The sequence below is a fragment of the Blennius ocellaris genome, assembly GCF_963422515.1.
Source record: "Blennius ocellaris genome assembly, chromosome: 23".
NCBI classification, from domain to species: domain Eukaryota; kingdom Metazoa; phylum Chordata; class Actinopteri; order Blenniiformes; family Blenniidae; genus Blennius; species Blennius ocellaris.
The window spans coordinates 14,934,236-14,961,441 of NC_137672.1; the positions used below are offsets into that span (position 1 = coordinate 14,934,236).

General features: G+C 43.0%; 2 protein-coding genes across 3 annotated transcripts in view; both read right to left on the reverse strand.

The window, feature by feature from the left end:
* The window catches only part of mark2b (MAP/microtubule affinity-regulating kinase 2b), a 46,316-nt gene extending 28,474 nt beyond the window's left edge, over positions 1-17,842 (reverse strand). For both annotated transcript variants that reach the window (XM_080519171.1, XM_080519170.1), the window contains exon 1: positions 16,513-17,842. In XM_080519171.1, the coding sequence (XP_080375297.1) occupies positions 16,513-16,563 (51 nt within the window). In that variant the 5' untranslated portion in view covers positions 16,564-17,842. The remainder of the gene's footprint in view (positions 1-16,512) is intronic.
* Positions 17,843-22,249: 4,407 nt separating this feature from the next.
* krcp (kelch repeat-containing protein) lies at positions 22,250-26,303 on the reverse strand (the record flags this gene model as incomplete). Its single annotated transcript, XM_080519402.1, has 12 exons — positions 22,250-22,470; positions 22,590-22,687; positions 23,145-23,199; positions 23,281-23,375; positions 23,479-23,675; positions 23,766-23,953; positions 24,064-24,297; positions 24,518-24,619; positions 24,996-25,203; positions 25,544-25,625; positions 25,778-25,939; positions 26,242-26,303. The coding sequence occupies 12 exons, from the start codon at positions 26,301-26,303 to the stop codon at positions 22,250-22,252; spliced, it is 1,704 nt and encodes a 567-aa protein (XP_080375528.1).
* Between the last annotated feature and the right edge of the window lie 903 nt (positions 26,304-27,206).

The following is a 27,206-nucleotide window of genomic DNA, read 5'->3' on the forward strand; positions in this document are numbered from 1 at the left end:
CTTTTCTATTGGTTGTTATCAGTTGAGGATTGCAGCAGTAGCTGCCGTAGCACCAGGGTCACTTTTGTACCTTCGTCAATGAACGTTGGGGGAGGTTATGATTTTGTCGACGTGTATTTATTCATTTATTACCTTCACCAAGAAAGTTGGGCCGAGTAGGTTTTGTTTTCGTCTGCGTGTAGAGCAGATGAGAGAACCACCTCATGGAGGAGATGAATCATTTCTAATTGAAGGATCAGACTGATGTGCAGGTTTATATGCACCAATAATATAATCTGATTGGGTCACTAGATCATTCCCATAATGCTTCGCTCTGTGACATACAGACATGACCCAGCATCCACCTCCACATGGAAGATGGATTTTTTTTCACTCAAATGAACAAGGTTACTGTATTTCTTTTCAAAGTGAAACACTATTTCTCCAATCAATCCAATCTGGTCCAAAAAAAAAAGATCCATTCAGGTTTTTACATCAGAAAACCGTCAAGCACTTTCTTCATTGACATGTCAATTTGTTTTTTGTTTTTTAAAGCAATAAAGTTACAGTTAAGCTGCTACTGTGAAATGCGACATCCATAGAAGCCAAGGAGATTTTTGTAAATTAATTTATACTCGTCAGGTTTAAGCAGATCATAGGAAAATGGAGGAGAATGGAGAACAAAGCTCTGCTGCATTACCGACTGACAGTGCACACGCAATATTGCTCACAATCTTCAAGAGAGCGCCGAGAAGGAATACATAGCAACGGGAGTATTTCGTCTTCAAACACTGGAAGATGACCTTAATTGACAGACAAACATAGAAAGCAACATACCTACAGCTCCACACACAGAAACAGCTGTGAAACCAATGCACCGTAGCAACGGTGATGGAAAAACTGTCATCTACGATGGCATATTTGTTTAAATTTTAACAACCGTTACTTATGAGGAAATATATTTGTTTAACATGTCTTTAATGTTTCATGCTGCAGCATAAGAGAAAATATTTTACCTCTGCTCCTTTTGACCAAATGTGTAAGATCATTAATGCACACTTCTAAATTTGGGTATCTGCACACATTCAGCACGAGCCAATAAATAATGCAGATGAGATATTTTCAAATGGTGAAGGTGGGCCTCCCTGGGGAGACTCGAAAATAGTTTTGGGAGGACTCGGTCTCTGTGATGTGAGAACAACAGAAATCTCACAGAACAGCTTATTCTGGTTTGATCTGGTCAGAGAAGTAGCTGCAGCTGCTGCTGTCACAATCTTCACGTTAGCTTTCTGCCAAAAAAAAAGAAAAAAAAGTGCATGTGATTTTTCAAGCTGCAAAAACAATGTTTCCTCTTGAGGTTGTGGTACTTGTAACTAAAAGAGGAAACTGAGATGTAGCATCTTTTGTGCAGGATTGAGTGAAGTGACCTGTTTACCAAAGAACAGTCTCCTTTTTTTTTCCGTTTTTGTTTCAGAAACATGCAGCGTTTTGAAAACTATCACCGTAAACACAGGAACGCAAAAAAAATAAATAAACGGCTTCAGCAGTGTTCTGAACGTGTGCCGTCAATCTACACATGAATGTGCAACCACTGTGTGGATGTGTGAGACTTCAACACATTGAGCTCTGGAAGTGGTTTTTAGAGCCACTGTTGTGTGAAGGTACAACCAAGATGCAACAAAAGTTTACCGTTTATAGTTGAAACTTTATGAAACAAGGAATTATAAACTAAAACTGCTTCAGCTTTTAAGACAGAAGCGAGTTACACGCCCACCAAATAACAAAACCTTGCTGTGCTGGCAAGTCCTCCGTCGTTGACAACAGCGATTGGATTTCAACTCCAGGAAAGGGTCAGAGTGTGTGTGTGTGTGTGTGTGTGTGTGTGTGTGTGTGTGTGTGTGTGTGTGTGTGTGTGTGTGTGTGTGTGTGTGTGTGTGTGTGTGTGTGTGTGTGTGTGTGTGTGTGTGTGTGTGTGTGTGTGTGTGTGTGTGTGTGTGTGTGTGTGTGTGTGTGTGTGTGTGTGTGTGTGTGATCTGAGCGGACAGGTGACGGGGATCAGGGTCAGAAGAGAGGACGACTGGCTCCAGGGTGACGAGGCTCAAACACACACACACGCACGCACACACACACACGCACGCGCAAATCTTAGAATACACACAAGCGCACACACACACACACAAAGGTGTGGGCATGCAGACGTGCACACACAAAGGCATGAGCTGCACACTTCTCAGGGATTTGATACCGAAGACTGAGACAATCCAGTGAAATTCACACTGTTGGTGTCGAGCGAAACGACCTCGGATAAACCGTCGCCTCTCATTTGTTCTCTTCCTCCAACACTGACCAGTCATTTTTGTCACCTAATTATCTCCGTCTTGCTCTCAAAAATTACAGACCAGCTCCGTGTCGCAAATTACCCACAGGCCACATCTTTATCAACACGGTCCTCCCCTGTTTTCAAACTTTGGGGCAAGGGAAACGAGGATAACCATGATTACTTCACTGTGTTTGTGTGTTTCCTGCTCCAGATGGTATGATCTAATGTCTGCATCCTACCACCCCCCCCCCCCCCCCCCAACACACACACACACCCCAAACATGCCGCTGCTGACAGTGCAGACCTGCATCAAGTGTAACAGGCCAGATTAAGTCTCAACACAAGCACGGGTACTCAGGATTAAAAACAAATGACGGTTACATTAAATCTAAGAGGACAGGGCCTTACGTGGCCTCCTTGTGTGAGGGGGGGGGGGAGCAAATTATTTATATTTTAGGAACGTGTGGTAGAGGGAGGCAGACAAATGTCCTGAGAGATAACTCAGCTTTGTATGCTCAGATTGCTTCTCGTCGTTTCAATCAGCTTGGCTACTCTCACAGAGCGCTTTGTTACCCAACAGTTTGTCACTCGGCTTCACATTGCAGGTCCTATTTCAGCATCAACAGCCAAACCAAAGTAACTTTCTTACAGTCGAGTAGTGTGTACCAAATGGTGTACAAAATGCTAGTACTGTACGGTTTCTTCACGACTTATGATATCTGCTGTACACATTTGTAACGCTTGTATCACAAACTGTCCATAAAGCCGACACTGAATAAGTGAGGATACTTGCAGCAAAACTTTAGAGAGATTACAGAATACTTTTTGACATGTGTGGGCATAAAGACAAGCGAGAGACTGGCTGGCTAACTTCTGACCGTCAATCCCACCAAAAGTAACAGTCGAAAAGGGATAAACATGGCGTGGTAGGCCAACCAGCATCAGGCAAGGATCCCCATGGTTAACCATGATTATCCACAGCCATTTCTCAGCGAATACACAACCATAGACAAAACATAAGAGGCTCTGTGAATGTCTGCTCGGGGATATAATCTGAAGCGGCACCCTGCCTGCTGCACTGATCTGCACTTGTCCATATGGAGGCAATGCAAATTTCATTATGCTGGAAAGTTTGTACTTTGCAGTGGGTGTGTACGGCACCAAATATAAATTCAGCCCCGTTTTCATCAACATGAAGCAGTACACTTGTACTACTTCACCCAAAATTTGTTTCACACGCCATCTGAATGGCATGAAATGTATGGAAACGCAGTCAAAAAAGTCAGTTCAACCTGCCGTCTATAGTACATGTGCCAGACAAAAACAATTATTCCATATTTACATTTCTTTTCATTCAAAGAGGACTCAATTACCTTTAAACCAGCTAAACGTTTGTACAACGGTGTTCTCTCTTCTGTTGTTACACAACTGTTTGAGTCACTTCTTTTTTTTTTTTTAAATGTCGGCCACTACTCAGAACAGCTATAAGCACTCGGGATTTCTGCTGTAGCTGGATAAGGCGTCTTATAAACAAGTTCTGAGACCATAAACTGGCCAGTACAAATGAAGCACGCTTCCGCTGAGTTCTTTCACTCATACACAGTCCTCGGCTCTTTAGTCTTCCTCCTCTCCTCTCCTCTTTCATGTCTGACTATTTTTGTCTTCTGATTCTTCCTTCATTTTTGGCCAGCTGCAGGCCGAGCGAACCCCCCCCCCCTCCTCCAACACACACACACCTCTCCGCTTGGTTATAATTATAGACGTGTCAGAGGACAATAAGTGACATCATTATTTTGTTCTCACATTACGCCCTTATGTTGAGTGCAAATATTGCAACGCAGAAAGAAAAACGTTTGAGGTTATTGGCATGCTAAAAAGTTATTTTTTGCGCCATTCTTTTCAAAGTACCGCTTCAACAGTCTCGTTAAAGTAATTTTTATAGGATGAAACAAACGTTATGTACAGGTTTTGTGCTCTGCCATAACCATTAATGCGTGTGAGTGGTTTTATGTTATCTAATACCGCCCAGGAGATCCAGAGGAACTGGCTTCATTAATGCAACCAGGAACTCAGAAAGTTGGGAAAATCCCACCGTCTGGAATCATAATTCATAAGCAAACATTAGATGCTAAATTGATACTAGTAAAGTCATTATTATTGTTACCTTTTACTTTGACATATTTAGATTTACCATTGCTTTGTGGAACACGCAAAGCAAATCGGGTCATTTCCACTTCAGTTGTAACAAGGGAAAGGTCATCGTAAATTAATTTCTCCAATGTAGAGGCACACATGCAGCCATTATGAGGTATAGCAAAGGTTCTTAAAACTTTTCCTTTCATGTGCCTCAGTCTGAAGTCTGAACTTTTGCTTGTGAACACATGGACAAAAACACATCTTAATTGATAAACAAACTTTTCATTCCATATTGAAAGGCTATGTTAAATAATGTCAAAGAGCCACTTATTTATCCTTCAAGTAATGCAGATGTTCTCTAAAGTGGACTAAAATGTTAATGCCCTCATCAAAGCAAGTCATTATTCAATCCAGACTGAGCTACAAAGATAAAACTGAGGAAATGCATTTTTCATTTTCATGAGGCCGACATGAGATTTTTGCCATTAACTGAAAGGCTCTGACCCTGATACATCAGTAGCCTGCTTCATCTGCACAGCGCAACACAAAACGTCAGATCAAGACCACGCAAATGCGAAATAACCCCCCCCCCCAGCTAGGTTTCAGTATGCTACAGTTATTTAGTCAGTCATTTGTTTACATGGTCTTGTCGTTCCTCACACTATGCAATGACAGGACATGATACAAACCTGAACACTGCCAAACATTTTGAATGAACAACTACGATTGGAAGTGCATTTCGCTCTGAACCGGTGTTTCCCAGCTACTGTGTCGAGCCGGTTGCAGTGGTGGTGGTGGGGGTTTGTCTGCTGCTTACACTGTGGAGAGGTCATTAGTACAGTTTATGTCCAGCCCAATTGAGACCCCCCTCCTCCTTTCACCACACACATACTGGCGCCCACACACACCAAGTGAAAAGTCACTGACAACATGTTTGCAGCTGAAAGCCATTTAATGCCACACTGCAAACACAAGCAGTTTCACATGACACACACACACGCACACACACACAAAGGTAATCCAAGGCAGTGCTGGTTATGTTTTGGCTCGGGCCTCATTATCACTGACCTTTTCTAATCTGAGTTCTGGGAGGAAGCCACTCGGCTACAAAACAGACGGAATTTTACACAGTGCAGTTCACAAAGTGGAGTCACACATGAAGTGAGTGTTGCACGCCACAATCTACACACGGTTGAAACAAACGGGAAACACGCAAAGTCAGGAAAGCATCGGTGAAAACGCCACCAACAGCGGAGATGCGAAGTACAGTCGGTGCAAGAAAAGATGCCACCGTAAGACCATCACTTTGAAAAACCGTGTGGGTGGTACAATGGTGTTACAGCAAGCACTCTCACAGTTTGCATCTTCTCCCTGTGCACTGATGTCCTGCTGGGATTGGCTCCAACAACGAATGTCCAAGGTAGACAATACAGTTACGACGATAAATGGATAAAACAAGTTAAAGTTTAAAAACACCATTTATGACATGTTACTGCACTGGAAAGACGTCTTGATCCATTATGAGGTAGAAATCAGACTTTAATCGCTCAATATTCTCTCATTTTCTTCTTTAACTTACTGAGGACAGAGAAGCTGAACCACGGTACAACACCATGATGCATTTGTGTTCCAAATTTGTGTAAAATATGCCAAACAATTTGTATAATTATCCTCTTTAGCGATCACATTTTGTTTCACAATTATTGCAAATACACACAATTAGGAACAAACTGTTTATTGACAGATTATTATAATAAATAGTTTATGCAAAGATTGATTCAAAATGCTGGCATGGGGCACATGCATGTTTTTCTCTGTACTCTTCCCAGTCTAAAATCCAGCGTTTGATGCGAGTGGTGAGTCTAAATTGGTGTGAATGCGAGTGTGTGATTGACTCCAACGTTTGCCCAGTGATGGATGTGTGACCTGAAAAAGGCGCAACCCGCTTTCACACATAATGAGCTGTAATCATCTCCAACGAGCCGGAATTAGGTAAGGGGGTATAGAAGATGAATGAGAAAATTATTATTTTTTTTTTTAATTTAATCTCGCTATAGTGGATCGTGTGATCAAAAACACTGACTGCATAATTATATTGCTCCATGTTTAACTGATCCTTCAATAACCTCAAACTATCCTCCTAATAATCATGGTTAGTTTACTTCTTTAAGGTAATAGTGTGACTTTCGTGCTGTAAAATCAGTAGGAAAAAAAACAAAGACGCAGAGTTTGTTTAAAGAGCCACGTGTGAACTCACTATTGAGCCTGTACCATCTTCATATAGCTGATTAAACATGTTAAGAGCGCTGGGAAATGTGCTCCAATTTGGCAGGAGGACTGCAGCTAATGAGAGCACTTCTACTTAACTACACTTGGCCTTAATGGGGATACTATTTAATAATTAAAATTCATTACCAGGCATGCTTATCTGCTTCATAATAGCTCGACTTTTCTGCCTCATCACGCATTTCCTTACCAACATCTGACAGTCGTGTTACTCACGTTGTGACTGCTGCAGCTCAGCGAAGTGATTTGTGAATTCATGATGGTAATGATTCTGCGAGGATGGCCATGTTAATAACAAATAGGGAGAATAAAAGCATGTTCTGAAGAACACTATTGTATAGTGTTTGCTTTAATTGCCCTATTATTACGACAAATCAAGACAACTGTCAAGTCGAACAGGACAGCGCCGCAGCTTTTAAAGCCATTTAATCTCGCCTTCTCTGGACTTCAAGTGAGCCTGAAACTACAGCTACAAACTGCTAATTACGGGGAAACTCGAGGGGGAGAAACTTTGGAACCACTCTAATGAAGGGCAGATTAAAGCAAAATGCCCCTGAGAAATGCCACTACACCTGTTTGACACCTCATATTCACCACACAGACGAAATCCAGTTAAACAGGACTGGGGTGTGGCGATTTGCATGAATATATATTTTTTGGAGAAAAGTTAGGTATAAAAGAAATAACCTTTGCACCAATCAATCACACAAGAAGCTGCTAAGAGCTCAAAATTGAGTATATTAAATTCACCTCTTGCAAGCCAGGTGCAGAAACGGAGTGCGGGAATGATTTGTAGACCCGTGGCTGATGGAGTGCATTATGAGCTCAAGGTATAGTCTGCATCAAACACTGAGCTGAGTTACACAGCCGATGATGGGGAAAAAAATGGTGATATGGCCATATTCATGTGAGATTTAATGCATTATAGAACAAATTCAATTTGTAGCATACGCACAGGGGCAACTACATTTCTTTCACTATAGCGCATATGAAAAAGGTTTTATGCAAGACCGAATTCCTACTGCCTGTAATTGTATGTTGCATCTGCCAAACCTCTTTTTGGACCGTTTACCTTCAGTTTTCAGATATATTGTTTATGTTATGTTGCCTACAGTAAAACCTTGTAGTTTCTTAACCTCCATAACAGTTATTAACTATGCCCTTAAAGATAAAGATGGAAACACAAATGAAACATGGAAACTGGACACCTTTTACATAGATGGAGTTGACTTGTACAATAACAGAATCTTGACACTGTATCGATAATTAAAGTTGATTATGACGACAAGCTTTTGCCTTATTTCTTTCAATAAGCCTCGAGAGGACGGCCAAGTAGAGAGGGTTCATGTAAAACTCCTTACCTAGCTTTCACTTTTGAGTTAAAGAGTTGAGCAACTGCTAACATATCTAATTTATTGGCTGTGGCTCAGCACCTTATCTTTTGTTGTGAAAATACAGAAAGTCCAATGTTCACGTCTAAACTTCCCACTTGGTGTGAGGTCAGGGTGTGAGCAGCGATGAGTTACACTCGGGTGACGACTTAAAAACACATTTACTTGATGCGTTATGTCAGGCCTGCAGGTTAAGAAGCTTCAATCAATCAATTAAATTGTATTTATTTCGTACAATAAAGCACAGTACAAAGTACTGAAGGTGTGAGATGTTTTTTTTTCTCCTAGGAAGACCAGAAAGCAAGGCGTTACAGTTCAATCTGACTTCAATCACTATGGACGGCTGGAAAAATATTAATAAAAACCATTAAGTAGGTTTAAGTGAATGTATCACATACCTATCCTGTTGCAAAACAAACCATCTTGAATAATCTATTAGTTTTTTTAATTGTTGCTTTGTTATTGCAGCAAATATAATCTTTGACTGCACTTAAAAAATGCTATTGTGATTGCACATGCCCTCAGCATGCTGTGCAAACAGATTTACTTGTAACTAATGCATCATGCACAAAATGAGGTCATCGGCTTTTATTGGCGACAAATAATCCCGAGCTATTTCATCAATCTGTAAGATCAATGATTGGTTCATTGGTATTTGGAGTTTTTTCTTTTTTTTTTTTACATCATTAAGGAGTGACAACCTACACAATATACCTAACAGTAACTTAATAAATAGAAATATACACCTCACATGCTACAAATATTTGTATAGGTTTAAATGCATTGTAGAATTAGAATTTTCTATTTAAAAAAAGATTTTCTATTTTGCCTTCTTTTTCAAGTTCACTTGTGATTTATTTCAACTGGAAATAAGTAGTGGCCAGTAGTGTCCCAACTCTCTGCTCTTGGCTTTTATCACCATGAAACTTAAAAAAAAAAGTTAATGTTCTACAAACGGAATAACATAATGCAAAATCACATTGTGTTAAATAGCAAATGTGGATCAGTATGAAAAAATATATATCATGATCACTATTTTGGCTTCATTATTGCACTTCCTTTTTGTGCCACGTGGTTCATTATTATAGATGGAATCAGTAATATGATTCAGAATAAAATTGGCATTGTGTCAGATTTGACACTGGATAAGGTTACATGCACACAACCACAAAAAGCAGAGCAAAACTCGGTTATTTAGTAGCTTGACCTCAACCTCGATGTAGAGGAAATCTGCAGATTTGTTGTTTTACTTTAATATAGGGTAAACAAACCGCAAAATCCTCTTTGGAGTAAAATAGTTATATTTAGGCTTGCTGGTTAAAAAAGCATTTGACCCACACCTCTCAGAAGGTGACAACACAAATAAACAAATCCCCAATTATTATACTAAAGTATATCTAGCGCCTGTAATTATAGACATCAAAATAAGGCCAGACTTCACTACAGGTTATTAATAACTATTGGATTACTTTATTATTACTTTGTTGAAAACTCTGCAGACCACATTAATGTAAAATGCTGTGTGTATTCATACAAGCTAAAAAAAAACAACCAAAAAAACCTCAACACCGCACATGAGGCCAAGTCAATTTGTGAGAAGCCCCCTACTTTAGCGAGGTGGTGCCACGCTGGGTCTCAGTTTGCTGCGAATGTGGCGTTGTGAAGATGTGTGTTCTCTTGAACTGGATTACCCCAACTCCCTCCGTGTGTGTGTGTGTGTGTGTCTGTGTGTGTGTAATCAATTCAGAGCTGGTGTTTGCTCTGCTGCTGTCACAGTTGGGACACACTGCATAGCACTTCCTTGTGCGCCCTCACTCTGCTGCTATGCAACTCGGCGGGTGTGCGCAGTGCATGAGAGCCACCGAGAGTAAACAGGTCTGTTCAGCTTTCGCAGGGTGGCTAACACAATAACAACTTTATATACTTTCTTGACAAAAGAGCAGAGGTGCCACACTGAGTCAGTCTGGCAGTCCCTTAGGTCTGGTGCTCACAAGTTGGGAACGAAAGGATTATCCCCTTTGGCTGAGCCACTTTCTGCAAGAACCCCTGAAAAGCCGCTCTGAAACCAGATGGACGATATCATGCAACCGCCACACAAATTAAAACCCATAAAACATCAAGTACAAGCCTAGACATCATTAAATAAATGCCAGTTATCGACAAAAAGATGCATTTGAACAACTATGCACAACGTATGGACGTACTTTCAATCAGTTGACCTTAAACATAAACAAAAGATGTAATTCAGCAAAGCAGTCATGAATGAACAAACAGGAATTTGAAATCATGCCATAAACTAAATTTATTTACAATTTCGGACAATTATATATCCAAAATTTTATCTGCATTTATTTGGGCCCATTTTTCTTTGTGACTATCATCATAAAGATAGATATAAACTGAATGTGGCAATTGTGGATTTCCTTGAAATCACAACACTTCTCAGCAGACCAGTACAAAAGCACTGACATCAGACGGACATGAAATGACGAAGCAGAGAGACAGAATCGCACTGAGGCAGCGAGAGAAATCCGCACTCCTTTCACCTGGATGACGTCAAGGCGTTCCAATTGCCCGGCCAAGGTAGAGCTGCCACACCCACTACTGTTGAACAGGAAAGGCCTGTTTTACCCTGCTTGCATCAGGCACAATCTGACGCACAAAACGCACTGAACTTCACCCCGAGTGTTGGTTCAACGACAGAACAAGCTTGCGTACCGCATGTATTGTTAGATTTTTGTATCAAATAAATATCAATAAAAAAAAAAAAAAAAAAGTGACTTAAATTTAAATTCTAATCCAATCAAATGCACATATTTTTTTGAGACAAAAAAAATAAAAAAAAGAGCTGGTTGTGTGGCGGTAGGAACAAATGTGAAAAAGTGAACAGTTGTGTGTGTGTGTGTGTGTGTGTGTGTGTGTGAGATTCTCTGTTGCTAGGGCCCTGGCCAGCTTTGTCTTTCTGTTCATCTGCCTAGTGACGGGTCTGGTAAGGAGAGAGGCATAATTTATAGTTTCCTGGGCGTAACGGCAACGTGCATGCATTTGTGCGTGTGTGTGTGTGTGTGTGTGTCTATGTGCTGTGTTACCGTCATGATGACTCATTCAAACAGGAGCATGAATGAAAAAAGGTGAGCACTGGAATATTAAAACACATTTCCACATACCTGAGTCCAAACACACACGCGCACCCCTTCTTTCTCATCTATATTAAATTTCCGGCTTACCGGCTCACTGGGAGACTCTGGCTTTTCTTTTACACTCGTGAGGTGTCAAGTGAAATGCACCAAACTGTGCTTGGCTACGCTCATATTTTCAATACTGTGCTTGCTTTGTTGCTGTGGCGCTCGACGGCGTTTTAAATCTGCACGCTTCACCGCTTCAGTCCCGGAGCAGGTTACAAAGGTCAAGTCGGAACACACCACGAACTCGCGCTGACGGGGGGGGGGGGGGGGGGGGGGGGGGGGGGGGGGGGGGGGGGGGGGGGGGGGGGGGGGGGGGGGGGGGGGTGGGGGGGGAGAACAAAAAACCTGGTTCACAGAATTACTTCCAAATTAAATCTATAAATAGTTATAAAAATGATTTGAATGGGTTACTGTGCAGGCAAACTGCTAAATTAACTGCAGTTGAAAAACACTTTGCCAATAAAGTCACAACTGCCAATGTTCGTCCAGACTCATAATCCCCAGATATTACCCATTCGATAAGTGCTTCAATGTATGCCTTCTTGAAATAACGAAATAAATGAGGTTACACTGACATTGACCTCTGGCCACTAAAACCTAAAGTAAATATTTGTGAATGAGATGGCCCATGTGCGCCCAGTCAGATTTGAATCAATTTTAGTTGGAGATCACGTCTTCAATATGACCTGACCTATTAATCATCGAGTCTGAAGAACAGATCCTTCGAGTTCGGCTTAAAGAGTTTCTTCTATGATAATAAAGACTTCAAAGATCAAATTTATCTCAAATTGATTCACAATTCGACTTAAAGCCGCAGCTAAAAGCTCAACCAACAATGTGTTATCAAGTACCGTAGGTGTAAATGCAATCAGTCTTTTTTTTTTTATTACTTGCATGGACATTGTGTATAAACACCAAACTGCATCTTTTGCACTTCAATTCTGATCCATGCCAAATGAAAATCGCACCTGTAACCATGGAAACTGTACTAAAAAGATTGCGACAGTAGCTCTAAAATGATTAAAAGATTTTTTTTCTCCAAAAAGTGTCTTACTGAACATTATCCTTGTTACTTACTGATGAAGAGATTTATGTTTCTATTCAGTCTCTATTCTATCCCACTGAAGGGAGTTGCACGTTCACAGCTTACTGGCAGATATAGTTTCTCTGGATATTTTGTAGCGCGCAAGACAGACGTCCGTCTGGTCACATTTGACTTCTTCCTGTTCCCAGTTAATCCTGCGATTGTTTTCTGTCTGGTCATTTTGCATTAAAGCTGTGACACAGTTTCAACCAACTCCTCAGTCTGACTGACTGTCGTCACTATACAAGCACAATCACGGTCTAATGTTTTGAAGTTTTTGGTGATAAATCTGTGTGCTTGGGATGAACAAAAGAAAAAGAAAAAGAAAAATTGCTGCTCTCACCAGTTCTCCAGTATCTTAACTAAAACTTAGTTTTATAAGAGAAAAATAAGTAGACAGGAACATACCAACTAAAAAAAACCCCAAAACAATCAAATGTCCAGAGAAAGTCACTCGAAGCAAATTTCTTACAATGCATTTCATATTTATCTATTAATTATTACAAATGACCGGATCCACAAAAATGGTTGAAATGTTTGGACACGCCTCTGTTAATAACTTGTAGTTCACGAGGAGTAAATTATCTCTTGGTTGTTTTAATGTTTCCATTCAAGCAGTCAGACAAACTGCAGTTGTGATACATTTCCTGGTCCGGCCTTTTATGTCATTGAGAACGCAAAATCCTGCACAAATACACTGAACGCCTCCATCACAGAGCGTTGGGGGGGGTGGAGATCCGGCGAGCTCAGCCAGTGTGCAACTACATAAACAATGACATGGAGGACAAAATAACAAGCGAGGAGACAGACCTGTATTTCAGGCTGCAGTAGTGTGTCAGAAGATGTGGCACAATGAATGGACGGGGAAAGACTGTAAAACAGGAAATCCAACAATAACGTGATCGCGTCGAGGGAAGCGGACGAACCTGTTAACAACCAGCACGCCGACAAGTCGATGCGACAAGACGCCACGTTATTCTCATTGTCTCACGGTGATCGAGTTGTTAATGAGAAAGTCAGATTTACGCTTTTTGGCGTTTTAGTGAACACGTTCTATTTCTCTCTGGACGAACTCCAGGTATTCATAGCTGAACTGGTGTGAACCTGATAATAAACGCCACATCCAAATCAGTTCCTCAAACTAACAGCCAGCATGAAGCCTTGCATAACATGGCAACACGTCCGATCAAAGCCACTCAACATATCTGCCAGTTCACACCGTCAGAAAGATGTCACAAGTCACTTCACCGCATTTGACAGCTCTCTTATGATACGCGGCCGGCAACTGCTCTTAATGACTGAGGGGTCGGCTGTAGACTTTTATAACCATTAACTCAAAAGCTCAGCTTGCAGTCATGTGTTACGGACTTGCAAACTTTAACCCTCGCAATTGTGCAAAGTCAGTATATTGTATAAAAATAAACTCGTTCACTTCAAAGCCAGATTTTTGTCCGGACACAAGTTGGGAATGGACGCGTGTATTCGCATGGAGCGGCAGGTCATCTGATCACATGGTGAACCACATCCAAGTCTTTGACAGGAAACACAGGAGTTGTGTCGAGGCTCGGCCTGTCCTCATGTCCGGTGCCATTTTGTCTTGTATCTTGAGACCCGACACCAAAGGCTTTCTATACATGGCCTTTAAAACAGACCCTGTTTGTGTGGGAGTATCCATCCATGACCTTTTGCCTACAAACCCACTTAACAGTCCACCATGACCCCCCAATTTATTTTTTTCTTTCACCCCTAAAGTCTTCATTAGAGGCTGTAGGTTGCCTGTGGATGTGGTCTGATCAAAAAAAAAAGGGAGCTTTTCCATTCACACGATCCTCAAAGTTGAGTGAAATCTCCTTGACATGTTCGGTTAGTATCCTCTTCGGGCGATCTAGTGCAGCAGGACATCTCCCCGACACATTCATGTGGCTCGCAGCACAGTGTTGAACACAATGAGGTATTCCACCAGCTATGTATGAGTTCAGGTATTTTCCTAACACTGTGTGCTGGATGTTGTTGCATTATCTCCTGGCTAGACGACAGCCAGTTTCTTTCGCTCCACTGTGAAAGGCAGCAAAGTTGCCTAATTCAATTCATTATGCAGTGGGTGAATACCGAGGGGTAATGCCCACGTGTTCAACAATGACATCAGCTTTAAAAATACTACCTGGAAAAGGAGACATCCTCTGTGTATAGGTGTGACTGGAGCTGCATTGCACAAAGACTTACATAAGCCGGTGTTTTATTCTCGACCTCTGTTCCCATAAGGGTGTAGTCGGATATGTACGAATATGCATGTGTCACTCCGAGCGCAGATATCAACTTACACCAGTGTCACAGTCGACCGTTGGCTCATCTACAGGTAGCGTCCGTCAGCATTTTATTTTATGAGAAGAAAAACTCTTAATCTTTAAGAATTCGCTACTCAGAAGTGGTTCCTATTGGCTGACAGGAGCCGGGTTGGATTGTGGTTGGATGTTAAAACTGCCACTCGCACCTGCGTTTTCAACATTTCAACTGTTTGACAGAGCATGTGGCTCTGGTGACAAGCTGGAAACAAGTGTTGCTTTGTTCCCGTTATTTTTACAGGATTCACCAAAAGGAAAAAAAAAAAAAAACTTTGACGAATACTGCAACAATGCAGTTTGTGACAAACAGCTGAAACAATGCACTGCATCGAATCCTCACCACAGATACATTCGTACACCTACAGACACCCGAGCGACACAAATATAGAAATGGCTTGAGCGCGACACATGCAGACATCATCCACTGTTGACACTGTCAACACATTTCTTTTTCCACTTGCTATTCAGGAGAGACTTTTTATTTGACAAGACAAACACCACGTGACGCCTGTCAACAGCCGTCCCAAGTAATGGAAGTCATAGCCTTTACTGGAAACTAGAATGGCTTTCATGTGAGGGTGTGTGGCTTTGTCATAAACCCAAGATAAAACTACCTACACGGTTGAGAGAGTGTTGTAGTTTTCTGGTAAGTCTGTGGCGCATTGACAAACGCCTTTCTTTGGCTTTTAAACTTTCAAGTGTTGCTCTAATCAGCCGCACGTAAAGAAGCTCTTGAATCTTGTGGCAAGGACAATCTTTAAGCACAAGCTTGCACAATTGTTTGTTATTGATGACTTGGGATTTTTAAAGTCCTCAAGAGATATTCAGATAATGATAGGAGTCAGGGTTGAGGTTGTGAGTGTCCTGCACAAGATGATTTCCTCCCAGGAATGACAGCATTGAGGCGATCATGGTAACAGGTGAAGTTTTCCAAAACCTAGATTATTATAAACTGGATCACACCTGAAGTTACCCAACGAGGTTGATCTCTCGTGAAAATAACATGATCCCAATCACTACTAGTATTCACGGAAAGTTCACAATGAATTTGGAATCATTAGTCACACATATACAGACAAATAACGTGAGAATTATGACCTTCTACTCTGTTGTCTCTATTAAAATCCAATAGCTGTGCAGCTCATCTGCAGTGCAACAGGTCAGAGTGACAAAAAACGTCAAGGAGGAGGACATGCCTTAACACACAGACTAAACAGACCTAAATTTGCGCTGCTCTCCTGGAAGAAGTGGGAAATCCAGTATGAGTGCGTAGGCAAGCTGGTGAATCACTGCTGTGTGGCAAAGAGACAGAGACAACCAGAGACTGCACAAGGCCGAATGGGCCCTTTTCTCTCCACAGCTGAGAAGAACTTTGTAACCAAGACAGTTTTGAAGGGAGACTATCACCAGAGGACAGAGAATGGATCAAAATAGTTTTCCAGGAGGACTAGTGTTTCAAATATGGTTCTAGGAAAGGAGATCACACAGTACAGCTTATGAGTGTGATCAGGCCAAACACACAATAGGTGTGGGTTGTTGTCTTTTTTATAATCAGTATTACAATGTTTCCATGTGTATGATCCGTTCCAAAGGTATAGAAACAACAATATTACAAAGTTTTGTTTCAAAGAGACTGTCCACAACAGTAACTCTACCATGACTCCAAAACCTGAGCAGGCAGAACCAGGTAAACCCGAGTGGGCACCTTTCACCTACCTTTATCACAGTTTCAAGAGTGAAAAAGCCCTGCACTCCTATCAATCATTAATATTTTAGAGGTGTATCTTACCTGCCCGGTCGAGTTTTCAATGACTTGCACCAAGGGGATCCTTGTTGACATGTTTGAAAGACTTATGAGTTACAACAACAACAAAAAAAATGGGGGGGGGGGGGGGGGGACAATGAACCCAACTCGTCAGTGTCCCTTGGGCATTTAAAAACTTGTGCAGACGATGGGAGATTTCCAAACAAGATGTCCAGTGCCAGCCAGCCAGCAGAGCGACCAAACAGCCCCAGTGAATCAACAAGTTGAATCCCACATCAGCAGCGGCGAACCCGGATAGCCAGCCAGCTAGCACCTAGCTAGCAGCGACCCCGCACTTCCCATGTTTGTCAACAAGCTCAAAACGGTGAGAGAGCGAAACGTTGTTGTTGTTGTTTTGTTTTTCTTCTTCTCCCCTTCTTCCTCCGGGATACATTCAGTTCACAACGTGCATCAAACGGCGTCGACGTCAAACCAAACCGCCGGACTGTGGCGTTTTAGCCGTGTGCTAGCTCGAGCAAAAGTTGGGTTGTATTGACGAGGTTCAATTAGGGAGCTAACATGCTAACCCGTGAGGCTGCTAAAGTAAAAAAAAAAAAAAAAAAAGAAGAAGACGTAGAAAAGAATTACAACAACCGTTTCCTCGGCGTTGTTTTCATAACGCAAAGTGTCGTCGTGTGTCTTTTTCCTCCCTCGGTGTCGGCGGCACGGAGGTTTTCTTTCTGCGCTTGAAAGCAGCCCGGGGCTCTCCAAACTTTCAGGCCAAAGTTATTCCCGGCGAGGTCTCGACCTTCCCAACTCGCACAAAACAGGTCAAGATATTCCCAGGCAGATATCCGGGGTAGGGTATCCGAAAAATAGAAGCAGCAGCGAGTAAAATGGTCGCATGGCAGGTGGGAAACACGAATTGGAATCACTGGCCGCTCGATTTTTTTTTTTTTTAATTCTTATTATTTTTTAATATATTTTTCTTAGCCCATGTAGCTAGCTCATTCGGCGTTTCTTTCGAGGCTTTATCCGCGGCGGCAGCGAACTGCCACAGATCGACCCAGAAAAAAAAACCAAAAAAAAAAAACTCAAGAATCCACGGAAATCACCGGCGCTCTTCCTTGTGTTGCGTGATTGGAATAAGGTCGTTCACCAGTGCTGCACTGCAGTGTGGCGATCCGCCGGAGTCCGTCCTGTCGCTGCCTGCGCCGATCCACGATCCCGAGCGAGCGGCCGACCGAAGCCAGGAATCATCAAGTTGTAAAATCCATTATCGGTAAAGAGGGGCTTTCTCTTCGGGAGGTGCGTGTCGCGGGCGACAGGGGAGGAGGGAGGGAGGGGGGAGAAAGGCGAGGAGCTGCAGTCTATGCGCACGATCCTGCCCTGATACCGGAACAAGCTCGCGGCAACATGGCTGCTTGCACCACGACTGAGAGAGGAGGACGGGGAGGGGTGGGGAGCGAGAGCTCCGCGTTCGGCTCCCCGCTCGGCTCCGCTCGGGCTTTTCCGGAACCCGACTGACCGCCATTCCTCCCAGGTTGGTAAATGGCAGGTGCAGGAGGTTGTAAATGTCCTCCACAACCTGTGAGATTATAATGTTGTGATCAGATCTTCTGCATGAGGTCACGAGATGATCCAAACGACCCTGAAACCCCAAAACGCAGATGGACTTTTGCTTGTTATTGTGTTGATTCATTCCTCAATGGATAGGTGCTGCACTAATACTGAAGACTTGGTTTTACAGATGGAGTGAACATATTTGATTTCCTTAAAAGATATTGACCACTTAAATACATGATACTTAAAGTTCAATCAAATACGCCTTGATATAATAGAATAGACCAGAATAGAATTGAATACAATAGAATATAAAGACAATAAGTCTCCCTCTACACAGGATATAACACAAAGAATAAATAGAAAAGAAAGTTAAATATCAAATAAGACAGGATAACATTACATAGGTAATATCACAGACTTTACAGATGTGAAAAAATATGAAATTATGTTCCGAATAACTTAGGCTGTTCAGTTTTAAAATGTCTTACTGTTCATACTAGTTAAATAAAAGAAAAATATTGATACTTTTCACTGTTCACACATGCCGTTTGTGTCACTTTGCTGCAGATGGGGATCAAAGATCAACTACAATTCATGACTAAAATAATAGTTTTGGAAACTTATTTTAGTATTTTGGATTTATGTTACTTCAAACCTATGTTTTGCTATATTTGTGACAGATACTTTGCAGATTTAGACATCACACAGGATCAGTTTATAAAACTAATGCTTGCAAACATGGGTCCCAGACCTTGTGATCCACCCCCCGTATAACAGGAAATACAGTATACCAACTCCACTTACCAGATATTTGAACACTGGAGGCACATCTCTGTTTTCTTCATGCAGGTAAATACTGATGTTATATTATCTCTTCCTCGTCCCCCTTCCGGATCAGATCACACAACTGACAAGCCACTACAACAATTTTATAATAAAGCAATTGAAAGTTGTTCATTTGACACAGTGGTGACTTCCACGCACGGTAACCTCCAGGAAACAGGTTTTGGTTTTCCCAGAGGCCACAGACATATCACGGGACATCAAACCTTGTGATTTGAAGATGACCGGCTCCACTAACTTAGCCACAAACTATTGTTTTTAAAGCAGTAGCTTTACGTTTTAATAACTTTTTTTTTAATAAAAGTAACTACTTACCTGAGATCACGTGACTCTGACACACTCTGCTGAGGTGTTTTGTGGATTTAAAATTAAAACAACTGTGAAGCAGGTGGGGTAAAATGTTGAAAAACTTTACAATACACTTTTTTATGGCTATTACTGTCTTTATAATTAGATATTTACATTCACAAACAGAAATGGTCCTAAACAGGTGAACTCTTTGCTGCCACAGCTATGCGAATAGATAGTAAGCACATATCCATGCCACCCATAATTGTGACTGTGAGATGCCGACGGTGGGCTTGGTGTCCAAGCCCACCGTCGGCATCTCACAGTCACAATTATGGGTGGCATGGATATGTGCTTACTATCTATTCGCATAGCTGTGGCAGCAAAGAGTTCACCTGTTTAGGACCATTTCTGTTTGTGAATGTAAATATCTAATTATAAAGACAGTAATAGCCATAAAAAGTGTACTTGTAAAGTTTTCAACATTTTACCCACCTGCTTCACAGTTGTTTTCAATTTAAATCCACAAAACACATCAGCAGAGTGTGTCAGAGTCACGCTGATCTCAGGTAAGTAGTTACTTTTCATTAAAAAAAAAAGATCATTAAAACGTAAAGCTACTGCTTTTAAAAACAATAGTTTTTATGTGAGCCTCATATCTCTCAATAACATAATCTCTACGTAATCCCTTAATAGCATAACGTTTCTGTGCACTCATTATCAGCACAGGTGCTGTCAAACCACTTGAACCTCTCCTGTGATCGGTGAAGACGTGGACTTGTTAGAGTATTGGAGCGTGCGATGATGGCTTACAGGAGGGATATTCATCTGACTGTGAACAATACTCGGTCACAAATGTTGGAAAGTACCCCAGCTAACCCATTTTTTTTTCTTTAAAGAGACAATGGAGATGTAAACTCAGTGACACCTCAACCCTTTTTAGGGATTGTCATGTATGGAACGAGTGTGTGGTTTGTGTTGAGGGAGTGTCGCCATCTGCAGGACACATGTACACATTACATCTATCCGTCTCTCGAGATTCCCCATCGATATTTTGGACAGAAACGTGTGTTTGGCTGCCACACTCCCGTTTTGTTTTGAAGCAGAATCACCGAGTAGGAGGTTGAACCTCAGACTGTTAATTGCAGCTGATACGAGAGTATTTTAAGGCTCAGTTGGAGGAGTGTATGAAAAAAACAAACATACCAGTCTTTGTATCTCTGCTGTCCTAGTTCCAGGTGCCAAATGTATCTGGCTGGTAATAACAGATATATATTTCTTTTTAATGTGCAGTCAATATTTTGTCCCCTGTGGAGCCTGGCAGCCCATGCAGACCGTCAGACGTTTGATGTACCAAGACTATCGCAAACCCGTTCCAGCTTTTTAATGCATCCATCTCTGAAATCCACCGTACTCATGCTGTGTGCTGAACAGATCATTACTACTGTGACATGAACCCAAACAGCGTCTTGACCGGTGTTTCCCCCAACCATTTTCTTCTTGGGAGCGCTGTCGGGCTGCCTCTGAGAAAGACTCCAAACGTGACACACGCACTCCCACCTACATACGAGAAAATCCCATTTTTGACAAGACATTTTGATATATTGGAAGAGTTTGACGATAAAAGAACGGGTCGGATTTTCAGCACAGCGAAAGATGGAAACCTACACGACCCTGGTGCTTTATATCCTGGTCTAAGCCTTTCCTAAAACTTCACCATACATTTGAGGAAAGGCGCTGTGTCGGTTAAGTTAACGTTGCAATTAGAGGAGGAGGAGGAGGAGGGAACAGAATGAAGGTCGGAGCCGAACAAAGGGTGAAAATCCTGCCATTGTCTCACAGTGTAGAAGGTGCTGACTCACACTGGGAGTGGTAATAACCACGGCGGGGATGCAATTACAGTAACAAAACATCATTTTGAAATAGATAAATTCAACCTCATTATGAGTCACGATTACTCTCCTGATGCCCCGTCGAGTACAAAGCAAACGTGCGATTTCGGGTTTGACGTCAAAGAACTGAGTCGGGGAGAGATTCCGTTGACAAAGTGAATGACCATTTTGTTTTTACCGATTTCTATTGAGGAAGTTCGGCCTTCCTGTCGTCCAGCAGCTTCCAAGTTTGTTGCTTTTTCATTCTCATCTTCATCCAGACTGTAAAGAGTAAAGCCTGTGTGCAGACCTCTTGAGTCACACTCTAATTTAGAAGTAGAACATTGTGTGAATAATCAGCTATTAGTTGTATACAGCCTCTCTAAAAAATCTCCTTAATACCAGGTAATGTTAAGACCTCCCCTTGATATTGTGTTTTTAGTTAAAAAACATTTTACACATCCACACTTTTAATTGAGCCTCTGTAGAATCTAATTAAAACATTGTAGGGATTCAAATTTATCATTAATTTATCAGAATCTCAAGCTCCACTAATCTTTCAGTGAAAAGACTATTAAAAAGAGTTTATGACGATGACATCAGTGTTACTTTGGGATCTCTTATCAACCTATTCTGGCGTGGCGTTCCTGGGACAAAAAGGTTATTCAGTTTGTTTTTTTTTCCTTTTTGAAATGTGAATAAATTATGTGATTTCAGTGTAAAATGCACCTCACACAGCCCCATAGTTTAGATACTCGGGTGAAAATGGTTAGTTTTGCGAGCCTAAAGTCAACAGCAAGTTAGATATTCACATAAATCAGAACAACAAGTAAATTTCATGAAAAAAAAGTTTTATTTTTGCACCAATCTGGACCATAATCCAAATTAGCCAAAATGGAAATAAAAACATTCAAACAGATATATACATATATGTGGGTATTTTAAAACGTTCAGATTTGTAAAACTTCTCAGTGTGAAGAACGATTTATTTATTTTAGTCACTTACTGAAAGCAGTGGTTTGTTTCTGGATGGCATTAATTCACCTGCCAATAAAAGTCAACACATTTACATAACATGCAGTTTCTCCCAACTAAAACTGTTAACAACCCCACCCCCCCCCCCAAAAAAAACCCCCAGCAAGAACCAGCTCTGGAAAGATAAATAATGGGGGCAGGTGTGTGTGTGGCGGCGCCGACAAAGCGTCACGCCAGACTCACGCTCGCCACATGGCCTCCAGCACTTCCTCCACGGCGACCGTCGTCAGGTCGCTGTAGAACGTCCCCTCGTTGTCTCCGCCCCCAAACACCAGCAGAGATTTCCCCGAGTCAGTCGCCGAGGCGTCGTGGAGTCCGGCCGTCTCCATGGTGACGATGGAGTGGCCCGCCCTGGGGACGGCGAGCTGGGGGAGCGTCACCTCCGTCCAGCTGTTGCTCTCTGAAACGGCAAAAAAAAAAAAAAAAAAAAACTTTTGATTTCAGGGGCGAGACGATCACGGGCAGCCCGAGCCCTCGGGTCTCGGCGGCTCGTTCCTCGGTATATCGGTCGCCTCTCACCAATGTCGAAGACGAAGGCGTCACCGAGGGCGTCGTTTCCATTGTAGCCGCCGTGAATCAGGAACTTTGTGTCCGACAGCACAGCACTGCCGTGCCAGCTGAAACACACGAGGACAGTGAGGTTGATCGTAATGGGGGAAAAAAAAAAAAAGCTTTACACTTTATGTTTTTAGTCACAACACACAATACCTCCAAACAACATATAACCCTCAAATGATAGAGAACATAGGTTGACTGACACATTAAAAGTTATAAAATGGTGAACTAAAGACCCCTTTCATCCCAAACTACATCAAACTGTGACCACAACAAAAACTAGAGTAAACCTCACTAAATCTCTGAACTAAACAATGCTTTTACAAACTATTTGTCACCGCAGTGGAAGTTAAAAGCAAAGGTAGACACATTTATTCTGCCTGTATTATAAGAAACCAAATCAAAAGCACAAGTTATTACAAGACCTTCAAAACACCGGACCCAAACCAAACGTTTATATTGCAAATACAGAAAAAGGTTGTTAAAAATCAGGCGTTAGAAAGTATTCGAGGTGTGTACCTTCGCGGAGACGGGGCTTTTCCACTCGTTTTCACAGCCGAAAACTCCATGAGACCTGGGAGACACAGCAACACGTCACAGGAGGCAAACGGCGAGAACGTCGACGCGCGAGAACACGTTTTCCGTTGCGGCTCACCGAGGTCCAACATGTACATGTCGTTGTAGCAGACGGGAGTGTCCCACCCTCCGAACACGTAGATCTTCCTCTCCTGCATCACGCACGCCGAGTGGCTGATGAAAGAGAGAGAGAGGAAGGAGAGGAGGTGAGGACCTGGGCGTGCGTGTGTGTATGTGTAGGGCTATTGGGGGAGGGGTCAGACTGGCGCCGGGTTACCCTGAGCGGGCGGAGGGAGCGTCCCCGGTGACGATGGGCTGGTACCAGATGGAGAGGTGAGGGTCAAAGATGTACAGCGAGTCACTGCAGCCGTCGGGCTGCGGGTTCGGGCGAGGAAACACCCCCCCCAGAACGAACAGCTCCCCCCGGAACAAGCTGCAGCTGTGGTAGGCCAGGGGGGGAACCTTACCCTGAGCCTGCAGGAGGAGGAGGAGGAGGAAGATGACAGGAATGTGAGAAACAGGAAGAAAGTCCTCCCAGGAAGTGGACTCGCCACGAGCACACACCTCCACCATGGTCCACTTCCAGCTCTGCGTGTCGAGGATGTGGACGTCGTTGAACCACTTTTTGTTCTTGGAGCCCCCGAACACAAAGATGCGCCCGGAGGCGGGGTCGTACACGGCCGTGTGGCCGATCCGGGCCTCGGGGGTCGGACCCTCGGCCAGAGTCTCCGCAGCCACCCAGGACAGGTCCTCTGTGGGACAGACGGCGCCGGGAAGAGGAGCAGAAAACCCCGGGGTTGAGGAACGCGGGCAGTCTCGGGTTATTTCGTGGTTTCGGACGTGAAGCAGACCGTCCACTGACCCGTGCAGAGCTTCCACATCGGGTCCTTGCAGAACTGCGTCCTGACTCCCTGCCCGCCGATCAGGATCGCCGTGCGGGCGTCGACGGGGCACAGCGTTTGCCCCCAGCGACCGGACGGGCTGACCACCTGGGCTGCAGGAAGACATCCCCTCAGAGATGCAACGCCAGCTTTGGGATACGTTTTAAGAGAAGACGGCCGGCTCGGCTTCTCGGGTATCTCAGACCCACGAATACCTGGATGGGGCCACGGCCTGCGTGTGAGTCACACATCTAAGTTTGCGAAAGCATCTCGCTGCCCAAGTAGGAACCAACACCTTCAATCATTGTGTGAACTCGGGTGGGCGATGTGCATCAACGTGTCAGCTGTGAGACTCACAAGCAGGTACACATGACAAAAAGGTAGGACTAAACTGGCGTGCAGTGTGTGTGTGTGTGTGTGTGTATGCAAGCGCACCGGTCGGTGTGGGAGTCTTCGCCTGCCTACTCTTCGTCCTGGCTGCACTCTGAGGAGGCGTTCTTCCCACAATCCCCTGCGCCTCGCGTCCGGCTCCATTAGCTACGAGAAAAATAGGATGAAACAAGAAACAAAAGGAAGGCTTCCAACGCCTCCACAGCGAGCAAGTGTCTCTGGAGAGACACGCTTCATGATCACACTGGGGAAAACACCTTGAAGTAAAGCAGCACGATACAAAGACACTCATGCAAACAAAACAAAACAACAAAAAAAACGAACAAGGAAGGCCAGGATTATCCTGGAAGAGCTGGCAGGTGAAGACGCTGAAGTGGCAGCCGTTGAAAATCTGTCAGCAGTTACATGCGGCCCATGAGGTGCAAGTACCAGCCACCCTCACCTCCTGGGATGCCACTATTTCTCTGTTTCTTGCTGTAAAAAAAAAAAGAAAAAAAAAGAAGAAAACTTTTGTCTTTCCCACCTGTTGCCGTTGTATTTTTAGCATCTGGGCCGCTGGTCACAGGCTTCTGGCTGCCTTTGGTTTGACCTTTCACCTTCCTCACCAGGGTGGTTTTCTCCCTGGCAGTGTTCGGACAAATGTTCTCCTCTCCTCCCGCCTTCGTCAGCGCATCCTCATCATCCTCCTTTCCCAGTTGCTCTCTTTTCCTCTTGCCCTTGAGCACTTGGCCCTGGAGGGGAAAAAAAACCCAACTAAATATGTGTAGCGCGGCTCTAATAGCAGCTACATGACAAAGTCCCCAAAAACAAACAGCTCTCTTCAAGTAAATGTGAAAAATAAGTTAAATCTTAATTGTTGACACGCATAAAAACTGATGGCAGTATTTAATATCACTGGTTCGGTTTCCCTCGTGAGTAACAACTTGCTCTCGTCAGATTACCTTTGGTGTGTATTCCTTTACGGTCATGAGTTCTGGTTCTGTCCAAGCTGTTGTGGACTGATGGAAAAAAGAAAGACATCAACCCTGAGAGTGGTGACGCTTTCGATCTTCATGTTATTTTGATATTTACCAGGTCTCCTCCCTCCAGAGTGACATTAAGGATGACGCTGTCCTTCCATGTCTCCTCCTCCCACTGCTCCCACGACAGACACCTGAAGGAGAACCAGGGACCACTTAGGGAAATAATACCCTACCAGATGATCTTAATGTTCTTCATCGCAGTCAGGTTTTAATCAAATAAGCACCGTCACTTGGGACAAACTGTTTTTTTATTAAGGTCTCTGGTGAGTCAGAGTGGACCTACTTGTTATAAGGAGTCAGTTTTCCAATGGTGATGGGGTACCGGTCAGCATCATTGAGCTCAACGTTGACGCAGACGCGCTGCCCCCACGGCCCGCTGCTGTACAGCACCATCTGGTGGACGCTTGGTGGGACTGCAACGCACACTCTGCACGATCCGTCGGCGCTTCAAAAAAAGAAAAAAAAAACGTGAATACATGCACGCATGCAGTAACCTCGCTATATTGTGGTTCTGCAGATTAAACTATTTACAGACACGTTAGAGAAGACCGACATATCCTCTGAAAAAAAAAAAAAACCAGAGAGCGCGAAAGAGGGGCAATAAAGTTTTATTGCTTACAAAGAAAGCAACGTAAAAGTGCTTGAAAATGCAGTTCAGATAAAACTAAGCTCAAGTTTGTGATAGACTACCGAGCGTTTCTGTTAAACACAGAAGTCAGCGCTTCGGCTGTAAGATATAAATCTTACCTGAGGAGCCTCTGAGGCGGACCGTCCATTCCGAAAACCGCATAAACTCCGAAATCCTCCATCTTGTCAGCACCCTATTTAAAACCGAAACACCATTCAAGCTCTTTCTACCTTCCTCTATTTAGGTACTCTTGAAAAAGCCAAATGTTGTCGTCTATCTGAGTTGCTCTTTATATAACGTCCCGCCAGTGCTGCTGTGTACAATTTCTAAACGCCGCGCTAAAATGTTGAGTACGTTTGTTTTGTTGTTCGTTGTATCTTAACATGAGCGCGAGCTTGCGGGCGGAACTGCAAAAGCCGAGATCTCCCGCCCCGGCTGTAGATGCTGATTCATACATCCAACACACTCCAGGGCAGTGCCTCGGATGACGCACACCAATCAGAAGCCAGTGACCAATGACGTAAATAAAATGCGTTCAGGGACACCCTTATTGACTAAGGAAAATTCCCTTCTACAGCGCCATTCAGACACTGCTTTAAAAGGAAATAAAGAACATTTATTAAAACAGACAGATTAAGAACAGTATAAAAAGAAGGATATAAAAATTCAAAACTCTGTTAACATAAAGGTAATACAATAAGTAAAACCTCTTGCTTTATGGAAATTCATGTTTTATGAGATGTATTTAGGACTGAGACCACTTAAAGCTTTACAGATGAGAAGTAAGATTTTGAAGTGTCTCCTTTGACACACAGCTTGTGCAGAGATTGAAGCTCGGGTGTAATGTGTGACCTGTAAACACACGATGCCAATAATCCATCTTCCTGAAAAGAATTGTATGAACAAGTGTCTTTCAATCTCAGAAATGCTTTAAATCTTGCAATATTTTACAGATGGTTGTGAGATGATTTGGTTTGATTTATTTTCTAGAGTGACATAGAGTCAAGATGAGCACCGACCTTTAGCTTTTCGTCTTTTAGACCAAAAACAATTACCTGCTTTTTGTGTGCGTTAAGTTGTGAAT